This window comes from Planococcus citri, chromosome 4 (assembly GCF_950023065.1).
Source record: "Planococcus citri chromosome 4, ihPlaCitr1.1, whole genome shotgun sequence".
Taxonomy (NCBI): Eukaryota; Metazoa; Arthropoda; class Insecta; order Hemiptera; family Pseudococcidae; genus Planococcus; species Planococcus citri.
The window spans coordinates 37,310,494-37,321,906 of NC_088680.1; the positions used below are offsets into that span (position 1 = coordinate 37,310,494).

An 11,413-nucleotide genomic window follows, 5' to 3' on the forward strand; every position below is an offset into this window, starting at 1 on the left:
TAATTCCGGAACTGTATCAAAAGGGAAAATAATGTAAAATCATCTCAAAAATCATTACAAAAATTATAAAATTCCATTCAAATTTGAAATCAAAATGACCCTCAAAAAAACAAAAATTTACTTGAATTTTTTTTTGATTCGCTGAAAACCCTGTAAAAAGTGTTAACAAATTGTTAATTAAATGAGGTAAAAAAATGCTTTTCAGGATTTATTGAAACTATCAGTTGTTCCATGTTCTACTTCTGCTGTCGACGTTATTCTTTTTTTCTTTTTTTTTTGATATTTCTCGCTATGCTAAATGAGAATCAATCAAGAATTTAACTCAATTTTCGTAACTTAAATATCATTCATGTTTCTTCCTCTCACCCCAAATTACTCCTTACTTCGTTCTGAAATTTTTTCAGTGGGAAGAGAAGAGAGGAGAGAAGGAAGCCGGTTTTACCAAGTTTTTCAATGATTGTTGTTTTTTGCAATGTCCCCCTATCAAAATTATTTTTTACTTTGTTTGGGCATTCTTTTTGCACTCTTGATTTCTGTTTTTTGAAAGAACATGGTAATTCCTCTAAAAATCACTCTGTTCGAAATTTTGAAGTTGATTTAAAAGTGCAGTTTCAAATTGTGTTTTTTTTTCTCAAAAATTTGGATGAAACTTTTTTTGATTTTCCATCTACATATTTTTATGATATTTTCACAATTTTTTTTAACAATTCAAAGAATTATAATTACGATTTGACGAACACTGGGGTTATTTTGAATTATATTTGGATCATTTTAAACAATTTTCGTAGCATTTAAAATAATTTTTTGTATCACATCAAGACTCAAAAAATACGAGTATGCACTATGCAATACATAATCAATTTAGATTATTTCTCAAGAAAAAAAAATCAAAACGTCAATTGTTCCAGCACGTGTCTTTTTATTGATCTGGTTTTCGTTCTTTTCCGAATTGAGTCCTCATTTTGCTTGAGTTTTTTTGTGAATATTTTCTACTTCAAGTTTTTTTTACAGGTTTGCCATTTTTTTATGAATTTAAAAATTTTGAAAAATGAGACTGGTTGGGGATTTTTTACGTATCAAAGAAAGATTTTCTTTTTCAATCACTCTGGTTGTGATAATATTCTCACCTCCACCCCGCTCCTCCGATCATAAAAAAATGATAACTGAAATTTTGGACGAAAAACAAACAAATGACATGTTATTTTTGAAGTATCACAAGTTTTTCAAATTATCAGAAATATCACTAAATTTTATAAAAAATCAAGATAAACTTGAATTTTTTGAAGGAAAAAAAATCATGGAAAATGAAGTTGAAATTTATTTGGTAAAACTTGCGTAAAAAATTCCACAAAATTTACCGAAATTTATACAAAAAATTGTTGGAAATGACAATAACATGGTTAAGTAAGCTAAAAGTCTTGTGAAATTCAGCAATCATTAGGTACTCGATATATGAACTGAATTATTTAAAATCATGAAAAAATCAGCTAAATACTTGAAAATCATGAAAAAATTGCACGAGTAAAAAAATCGTTGACAATTGAAAAAATCGCTCGAAAAATTGACTTTTTGTAAAATTATCAGTGTAATTGACACCGAAAGTAGTTGAAAAAATTACATGAAGTATGCGAAACTCAGTGTAGTGTAATTTGCCGAAAAAAATGTGGAAAATCAGGAAATGAATTTTGTTTTTTGGAACATCTTTTTTTTCTTCTTCAAAAAAAAACGAATTTTGGTCAAATTTTTAAAAGTATGCTGCAAGATGTTTCGCAAAATTATAATTTTTTTAAATAAAAAAAATTATAAACAGAAAAGTACTTGAGGGGGGGGGGGGGAGGGTAATTAAACTCCAGATATTGAATTGAGTTACGTTTACATGAACAAAATAGTGATGGGGAAAGGGAAATTAACACTAGAAAAATTCAATTTTCAATCAAAGTCGATGAATTTTTAATGTTTCCGAAATCAGGAGAAAATCATTCTGTATTCTCTAAAATTCCATGTATTAAAAAACAATTTGAAAATTTTCAGAGTTGAAATTTTAAATGACCTAAGTATTTGTTTTATATTTTTATTTTTGTATTTTGGAAATAAGAAGCAGGCGAAATGGAATAGAAAATTGAGAGAAAAAATTTTGAGTTTTGATAATAGGAAGAAAGATACAAACTTTTTTCTCTACTGAGGGTAAATTGAAAAATCGTGTGAATGATAATGATACCTACTAAGATAAAAATATATCAATTAACAACTTGTATCGTATTGTATTTAATTCGCTCGTATTTTTTTTGTTCATCTCAGGTGACCAAACAGACGACGGTAAAAAACCGAGCATCAGAGTCAGCGAACCACCCGGTGGCCGATCCACCGGCTTTTGGTAAACGACACGACGTCAGGCAGATGCCGCCATCGACGACGTACACGATTACCGATTTATTTATTATATAATATAATATGTATAATCGTATTTTTCCCAATTGAGCATTTACGAGAATTTTCGAAAAAGATAAAAAAAAAATGAAAGCATTATCAAGCCAAAGCTTAGTTTTATATTACATAAATGTGACCGGAACCGGAACCAGAGAATACTCGCCCGAACGGTACTGTTACCTTTGAGGCTTCGATGGACATTTTAGCCTCTTTGTATCGGAGCTTCCCCGGTTAAATTGTAAGGTTTATTTAATACGATTCTACTTTATTTATACTACATAGAGATATTCGTTATGGTTTGTTTATCGTTGTATAGCCTTTGTTGGCTTTTTCATCTGTATCAGTATTAAGTATTTTTAACGCAATGGAAATTTAGCTTTAATTAGTTTATTTTTCTGCGTGTATTTTTATATACATAATATAATTAGTTGATTTTTCAAAAACCCATTTTTGTCTAGGCCTTCTTCGGCATTTTGATTTGAAAATTTTTGCGTTAGTTTTCGAAATTTTATGTTTCGAATGCTGTTCTACATAATTACTATAATATGACGTATGAAATTATACATTAATTTCAGGTATTCAATACCGTGGATCAAATATTAATTTTTTTTTCTTAGGTTGTTTTTCTTCAATCAGTTATAGCGTAGCACTTGTTTTATCATATATATATTTTATGTGTGAGTGTGTGTGCGTGTATCTTCTCGGTCAATAATGAGTTTGTTTTTTTTTAAGTTTATACATTTTGTTTTTCTAATCATTATGTTACACTTTTTATAATTGTACATCTATGTCCTTATTTTGGAACGCGAAATTTTATCAGTCGAAAGAGCTCGTTATTTTTTTACAATGATTTTCACTTTAGTATTTTGATATTTTGGAATTTTTATTACATATCGAAAGATTCGCAATGACAATGAGATATGGTTGAAACTCGTGGTGGGCCAAACGTGGTGTGATTTTCGTATTTTTATATGCTTTGAAAAAAAAGTCCAGGTTTTCTATCGTAATTTTGTGTGCTCTTTTTCCGGAAGTTGAGGAAGTGGTTGTATTTGGGTATGAAAATGAGACAATTTTAAACGGAATCTCGCTATTTGAGTATTTTACTAGAAGAATTACGTTAGTATTAATTACATTTATGTTTATAAGCGTATATGCGATGGTATTACGTGTTTTGATTTTTGATTTTTTTTTTTCTATTAAGTACTTTTTTTTTTTTTCTTGAAACAAAAAATCGTGTTTTTGTTGTTTTCTTTTATTAATCAATGCGATTCAATGTTCATTCTAACGCTATCTCGCAGCTTGTTTCTTTATGTTTTATTTGATCGTTAATGTATTTTTCTTTGCATTTATGCAAGTTAATAAATTTTATTTGATTGTAGAACGAGGTTTGTTTTTATTTAGAGTGAAATATTTTTGAAAGGATTTTCATGAGATATCCTCCGATGATTTTGGTGAAAAGTGGTCAAGGTGTTGGCAACACTGTGGCGCTCAAATTTTAGCCGCCAATTTTGAGTTTGAGAATTACATATTGTGGGACAATTAATTCATTTTAAATCGTCACTCACTACATTTTAATAAAATTTGAAAAAAAAATAGATTTCTCCATAAAGTAGCGAGGGGAAGGAGAGTTGAATATGGACTATGAAGAGCTCAAATTGCCAACAAGTGAATTTCCTGTGCTTCATCCGCCCCTAACTCCTATCTATGAACGAATTATCACAGGGAGCTTCGCTTGAATTTTCGAAATACTCAATTTTTCGATCTATTTTCACAGTTTGAAATCTCACAATCTGATTATGTAGTTCTCAAAATTTCGTTTAAGGACATTCATTTAGCAATTTTCACAATATTACGGATATTCCACTAAGTATTCTTTGAGAATGTAATTGTAGTTCTAGAGCTACGTGATTATTATTTTTTAATACATCTCTTTCCCTTTCACCCTTCAATAATCCAGAAAAAAAGAACAAATAATTTGAACTGCAAAAATAGAAACATTTATTGCTTATCAAATGAAACAAATTACAATACGTTTCAACAATATTAAACTATATAAATTAATAATCGCGTCGGCGAACGTAATAGTACATACGTACGAGTAATTTGTGTATAAATAAAAAAAAAAAAAATACAAATTCAACATGAAAATATATAGGTATAAAATTAACGAAAACACGGTTTATATAAATTACAATTTTTAACTCTGGTAATACATATAAAATTTATATACGACGTATATAAGTTCCAGCATACGTATTTTTAGGCCTTCTGGAAAGCCACCTAAGGGGAGAGGCCGATTACTAAACATAAGATAGTAGATATTTAAACTTAGGGTTTTTCGTCAAAAGCTAAAATCTATAAAAAACGATTCGCGTTGCCGAATACATTAAAAAAAAAGAAAAGAAAAAAGAAAAAATATACAAAATGAGAGATTATCGTTATAATATGATGAGGTGTCGCAAGAAATGCTTAAAAAATATGAGCAAGGGTTTTGGAAGACGAAAATCCTAACAGTGGAGGAGTTTCATGGCAATTCGACGAATAAGGGACGGGGAATTAAGAGTACGCCAATATTTAGGACGAGTGTAATACAATATGTAATTTGCAAACATATACATAAGAGTAAATAAAGCTTAAGAAGTGTATAAGGAGGGTGCAAATCACGAGAATTGCGAAAATGAAACGACCAAGTCGCGTCGGCGAGAGTGAAGAGGGAAAAAAGAGGAACGTAACTAAAACGTAAATAAAAAAGGAACTCGATATGGAAAAAGGTCATCGTTTACTTGGGTTTATTAAGATTGGCCGATGAATTAACAGCGTTCATAGCTTCGGCTTTATTAACAGCGACTGAAACGACGCTAACGGGCGAAGGCGTACTGACCCTGTAATTGGGCTGCACTTGAGGCCACGACGGTGGCAGCTGCGAAGGCGGCACTGGATAGAAGCCAGGCGCGTAAGGAGGCTGCGAGGGGAAATACGAAGCCATGATAGGAGCAGCTACGGGCTGAACGTAGGATTGATAAGCAGTGGACGAAGGCGGCATGTAATAAGGCTGAGTATGAGGAGGTGGCTGAGGTTGGATTGTAGGAGCCGTTTGCGGAATATAAGGACCGTAAGGATACTGCGGGAAATGGAATTGGGCGGCGGCAGGGTTCATGTGTTGGGTGGCAGCGTATGGCATGTAGTGTCCGGGATAATGCATAGGAGTCGAATGGAACTGAGGTCCGGATAAATAATGATAAGCCGATGACGAAGGAACCGTATTCGGGGTGACTTTAAGGCGACACGCCGCCATATCGTTTAGACTAGAATCTCTTCGTTCAACCGGTTTCGTGGCCGGTTTGATTTTATCGATTTTGGTTTTCTCTTTGGAATTCATAGACGCTGCGTCTTTATTGAGTTTCGTAGCTGGGTCGTCGATAGCGACGTTGTTCATGGCGACGACGACGTCGTCGACGGCTTGTTTGGTTCTATGACTAGAGTACGAATTGTCCTCGTCAGGTTTAGTCTCGCCGGTTTGATTGAGTTCCGGATCAACGACCGATTCGTCTGAGACACCTTCGCAAACGTCGTCTTCGTCGGCGGACGTTTGGCACGATCGATTGAGTATTTGATTGGAATTAACGGCGTCGGCGTACGTGGCGAATATCAAATCCGGCGAATTTCGCGGAACGAGGACACCATTTTTATCGGTGCATAAACTAATGCTGGCGGATTGGGCTCCGAGAGGCGAATCTTCAACGGGTACTTTTTTACGATGGAATATCACGTTGAGTTTATGCTTTTGCAATAAACTAAATGATATGTTAGTCTGTAAAAAATACATCAGCTAAGTCAAGTTACAAGAAAATCAAGGTAAACGTTGAATTGCTATCTGCATACCTCGTCTGAAGTACAACGAACACACTGCATGGGTAATTCGGTACCCTCTTTGTCCAATTGAAAGAAACAATTTTGAGGTAATACCGCAACGTCCGAGTTATCAATATTTAATACTTTAATGTCAACGTCGGCTTCTTCTTTATCGTCTTCTTTGTTCCTAAGATAATAAGTCTTTAGAAGATGGTTCGATAACCAAGTCAAATAAACGATAAAACTTACTCATCTAATATGACGTATTCGAGAACCACTCCACGGAATATATTGACCCCCTGTCTATAGTAAACATGTTCCCCAATTCTCGGATAGAACATAAACGGTTGCAATTCATCTTTATCGTACTTTTCTCTACGTGAAACGAACCAAAACAATTAGCCATTATTTCTGCAAATCTCAGAATAACAAGTAATCTACCTTAATCGTTGCAAAAGACGTAAAAATTCTTCGTTATCGACGTAGCTAAGCCATAAATCCGATAACGATACACCCTTGACAAATTTCATCTCGTACGATGACTCATTGGACGCTGTATCTTGTAACGATAGTTCCGGAATGCATAATTGTTCGCCAGTAGGTGTGACTCCGGAACACAAATACGTTAATCCTTGGATCAGCTCTAATAAGCCTTGTTTCGTACGTTGCAAAGTTGGATTTTGAAATAGAACTTCTTCGTCAAATACCTCTTTCAAAAAATTTTCCGCCTGAAAGTATTTAACAGGTGATAATCTTTTGAAAAGGAAGAGTGTTCGATGAAATTATGAATGCTTACTTTGTGTTTCAAGAAGAGCAATTTTCCGAATAATTTGCCACTGTCGTTTCGATACACCTTGTAGCGCAGAATTATAACAGTGCAGATACTTTCGTCCATAATGTCGGAACCTAAAAACAAATGATAAGGTTATCAAAAGAATTTCATTGCAATATAAATGTCAAATGAACGATCTTCCAGGATTGAAAAAATGACGAGTGTATTACGCGAAATTTAATCCAACAGAGAAGCCATTTCAGTGCTTAGATGAAATGACGATGTAAATAATGAATAAGTAAGGAAAAATAATAGTGTAAACGATATTCACTCTAAATACTTACAATTTATCAATGTTTTGCCGTCCATTTTCAATTAGCAACAAATTATAAAACGAACAAGAAATCAGATCTGAGACATAGTTCGAAAGAAGCCAAATACTGAACTAATCGCACTGAAACAATGTAGGTTGAAAAGTTTATCACTTTGTCAGCAACTTTGACTATAAAAGTAGCAATTTAGCACAAAATGGCTGAAAAATTAAGCTATTCACTTGAAATTACATCCGGTCTAACAGAAATTGTCTTCACTATCGTTTCGTTCCGTCGCGAAAATGAAAATAAAAAAAAAACTCGTATTATTTTTACAAGCTTCGAGAGCATTCGAATATTGCACAGGCTCGATCGATAAAACAAAATAAACTTTCGAGCAAAATTTGGCTAAAACAAAAATTGCAAAGTTCGTATTTTTTTGTTTCGAAAATTTTTTTAGTTTCGGTGGTAAAATTTAAAATTTATTGAAGTTGTATAGAATTTTTAAATGAAAATTCTTTCAAGAAAATGATCATTTTTTGCAAAAATTATTTTTAAAAATCGGGCATGCGCGATGTTTTTACTTTTTTCTTCTTAAAATTAGGTAACACTTGGAAAAAAAGTTGAAATTTTTCCAAAAAAAACAAAAGTTTTGTTTTGATTTTTGATTGATGATACAACCGAAAATGAAAGGAAAGCTCAACTTTTGTATCAATTTGCTGGATAATCTTCAGTTGATTATCGTTATTTGAAGTATTTATTGAGAATAAATGGATGGAATATTCGTATGATCATATCAACTTGGTTATTTCAATCTTCACGATGTAATTTTAAAACTATTCTCCAAAAATAAGCCCGAATCGAGTGTTTCTATTTCATTCAACTATTCCTTGACCTTCCACTAAAGGTAAATTTTCGTTCATTTTCCAACATTAATTACGAATTATCTAATTCGCAATAATTTTCACAGATGTCGAACGAATCTAAAGAATGTGAATTACAGCAGTTGGTTTCATCCGACGAAGAAACCAATCAATTGAACAACGATAGTGTAACACCTCCAGCATCCAACATGAAACCACCTTCCTCAGATAATATAAAGATTACTCACGGTCATCATAAACACCCTAGTGAAGTTAGCTATCGTAGTACAGGAAAAGTACGTATTGAGAAAGCCACCTACTTATTCGAAAAATTACGATAAATAACGTTTAAAACACTTCCAGATGTCATCTGGTGACAACAGCATCCCCGAAGAATCTATTAGCTCAAGAATATCTCGTAATATTACTACCGCACCGTCCAGCTCGAATATTTCAACTCATGCTTTCAATTTGTCCTCCGGTATTGTTTTCTTAGTACGTGTTTCCCTCAGATTTACGTATTCTCGAATTTACTCCTAGATTTGTTTTAGGAAGCCATAGTGGAGGTACTCGAATATTAGATCACAGACCTCCACGTCCACCTCAACCTAATTTATCCAAATTGCAAAATAAAAAAGGTAATTTGCACCATAGAAAATTAGTACGATTCGTTTTCCGTTTATTAGTTATTACCTTCGTAATTTAGTTCATGTGTGTGTTTTTCTTTTTCGTTTATTTTGCGCCTGTATTATTTGCAATGTTTATTTGTGTTTGCTTTTTTGCTATATTTATTTTGCTTTTTTGTCACATCACGTAGTTTTGACATTAGATCGGTCCACTCAACATCATTGTTTTCTCTCAGATGCCATGGATGTGAGGCAAATGGAACAAGCTCTATTACAACTTCTAGATGATTTCCATTCTGGCAAATTACGAGCTTTCGGTGAGATACAGAATTAATCCAGCAATCAATATCACGATTCGATGATTAAAAATTCACCTATTTTTATACAGGAAAAAACTGCAGTATGGAGCAAATGACCGCTATACATCAACAGCAAGAACATTTAGCTCGTTTACATTTCGAACTCGGTGCTCAACAAGAACTTTTTGTACCTTTAAGCGAAGAAGGCCTGAGACAAGGTGTAGATAATATGAAATCGTTAATGGATAGTTTAGAACAATTATCATTATCTATTGAAAAATTACACGTTATTAATAGCAAAACGGATTTATAAAGGGCTCAATGTTACCGTAAGATGGAAGTGTTCTCCTGTATATTGTGATTTTTCACTTACTTAGGTTTTTATCGTAATTCTTAGACAAATTTGTTTCGTTTTGAATTGGTTTTAAAGTGAGTTTAAAGGATAACGATGGTTGTAATTGTATTATAAAAATACCCTAACATAATTTTGTGATAGTATTCCCATGTATGCTTTTTTTTATTATTTATTTTTATAATGGAAATTTTAGTTTTGAAAATAAACGTACTGGTTTTTATTTAAAATAATTTATTAAAATTTTTCAACAAACTTGATTCGTACAAAACACACGATGAATGGCGAATACAAAAATACAGATTTAAATTTAAAAGATTAAATAACGAAACGTTGTCAAACTGTACTTTCATTTGCTTCACTCGTTTCCTCATTTGGAGTAGGTAAAGTTGGTTTCACAGCATTACTCCCTTCTTCGCATTCTATAGTGAAACCAGTCAACAGGTATCCGCTACTACTACTCATCATCGTATTTGGATGGGTTCGTTCAGGTAAAACTTGATAGATTCTGGAAGAATTTTCGAATATCCTCAAACACGTGACATCGTTACGTTGCTTCAACTCGTTGAATAATTTCACTAAAGGTTCTTTCCATTGGCAATAGACGACGAATGGTCTTGAGGGTGCTAGAAACTGTAGCATCGTAGCCACGTGGGAACTTGTCACGATTTCTCGGCACGCGAAAACCAAACCATCGGCTAGCTCTATGGTCAGCTTTCTAACTTCTTCGGATTGCTGTTCCAAATCTTTAGTCCTTTTTTCACGCGCTTTATCATCGGCGTTGTTTTTACGTTTAGGGTTATCTTCATTGGCATCTGTATCGGTATTAAAGTCACTATCGATGTTTCCGTGATATTTCGAGTACTTGAGAAACACGCAGGATCTGATGTGCATCATTTGCGATTGCTTCTCTTGCGAAAATTGCATAGCTTTCACCGCTTTCAGTTTATTAAACGGATAATTCGGCGTTATAACGTTCAATAGTTTACCTTCGGGACCCAAAGACTTGAGTAAAAACGCTATTATCAAACCGTGGCAGTTGTTTTCATAAATTATATACTTTCCGTCGGGTTGAAGAGACAGTGATGTTCTGATTTGAGTCAATGTTTCTACTCCAAGTCCCATGAAAGGTACTGCGGTCACGTTACCACGAAGAAGTACTTTGGCTAATAATCTGATATCTGGTTTCAAAACTTGGATGAAATCGGAATACTTTTTCGATTTCTTCTTCACGTATTTCTCCTGGGCGAATTCGGTTTTCCTGTGAAAGCTCTTACTATTTTTAATCAGCTCGCTTAGTATTTCGTTGCTAGATTGTCCGTTACTTTTCATGTCGAGGATTTCTTCTTTAGAAAGTCCTTGAGCGTTGTTATCATCTTCGATCGATCTATTATCTAATCCTTTTTCGGTGCTTTCGACGACGCTAACGTTGACTTGAGATGGATCGCAGTACAGTAATCGGTAGTAATTATCGTGTTTGACTCGCTCCATTCTGAATATTGACCAAAATGGCTTATCTATGATGTTACAGAGATCAATAGGGGTGTTGAAAAATTTCACTCTGGGTTTGTTATTCTCGATCTGACACAGCATATGGTCTTCACCTCGTGTAAGAATAATGTGGTCTTTTACACGTATAATTCCTAGACCGTCTTCTTGCAGTTCCATTGTGGATTAGTTCAACTAAATGATCAATAATTATAGAAGTAATAAATTAACCAAAATAGAATAAATACCGACACAAAACTCGCATGCTTCTTTTTCTTTGAACATGTATGTTGATAATGTTTTTTATCAGTCACATTTTGTAAACACAAGTGACGTCATAATTTGGATATAGGACTGGCGTATGTGTGCAGTCTAATTTTTTGACTCCCGGGTCCCATTGACGCGCATGCGTGAGAACTTGTG

At 33.6% G+C, this 11,413-nt stretch overlaps 4 protein-coding genes across 9 annotated transcripts in view; 2 read left to right on the top strand and 2 right to left on the bottom strand.

Moving 5' to 3' along the window:
- CRMP (Collapsin Response Mediator Protein) overlaps nt 1-3,808 on the top strand; it is a 36,222-nt gene extending 32,414 nt beyond the window's left edge. For all 3 annotated transcript variants that reach the window (XM_065364740.1, XM_065364738.1, XM_065364739.1), the window contains exon 14: nt 2,299-3,808. In XM_065364740.1, coding sequence (XP_065220812.1) covers nt 2,299-2,378 — 80 coding nt within the window. In that variant the 3' untranslated portion in view covers nt 2,379-3,808. The remainder of the gene's footprint in view (nt 1-2,298) is intronic.
- A 593-nt stretch (nt 3,809-4,401) lies between these two features.
- LOC135845884 (uncharacterized) lies at nt 4,402-7,668 on the bottom strand. 3 transcript variants are annotated; one of them, XM_065364743.1, is made up of 7 exons: nt 7,605-7,664; nt 7,396-7,505; nt 7,076-7,185; nt 6,721-7,007; nt 6,529-6,654; nt 6,310-6,466; nt 4,402-6,238 (listed from the first exon to the last, which is right to left on the bottom strand). In XM_065364743.1, exons 2-7 carry the CDS (start codon nt 7,418-7,420, stop codon nt 5,207-5,209), a joined length of 1,737 nt encoding a protein of 578 aa, XP_065220815.1. In that variant the 5' UTR covers nt 7,421-7,505; nt 7,605-7,664; the 3' UTR covers nt 4,402-5,206. The 3 variants fall into 3 exon arrangements, with proteins under 3 accessions (XP_065220815.1, XP_065220816.1, XP_065220814.1); XM_065364744.1 differs by having other exon boundaries at nt 7,615-7,633; XM_065364742.1 differs by having other exon boundaries at nt 7,396-7,668.
- A 351-nt stretch (nt 7,669-8,019) lies between these two features.
- Nucleotides 8,020-9,735, top strand: LOC135845891 (coiled-coil domain-containing protein 28B). 2 transcript variants are annotated; one of them, XM_065364752.1, is made up of 6 exons: nt 8,020-8,269; nt 8,333-8,521; nt 8,589-8,706; nt 8,777-8,863; nt 9,043-9,168; nt 9,240-9,735. In XM_065364752.1, the coding sequence occupies exons 2-6, from the start codon at nt 8,333-8,335 to the stop codon at nt 9,461-9,463; spliced, it is 744 nt and encodes a 247-aa protein (XP_065220824.1). In that variant the 5' UTR covers nt 8,020-8,269; the 3' UTR covers nt 9,464-9,735. The 2 variants fall into 2 exon arrangements, with proteins under 2 accessions (XP_065220824.1, XP_065220825.1); XM_065364753.1 differs by having other exon boundaries at nt 9,088-9,168.
- Trmt6 (tRNA methyltransferase 6 non-catalytic subunit) lies at nt 9,720-11,297 on the bottom strand. Its single transcript, XM_065364750.1, has one exon. It carries the CDS (start codon nt 11,168-11,170, stop codon nt 9,839-9,841), a length of 1,332 nt encoding a protein of 443 aa, XP_065220822.1. The 5' UTR covers nt 11,171-11,297; the 3' UTR covers nt 9,720-9,838.
- Nucleotides 11,298-11,413: the final 116 nt, after the last annotated feature.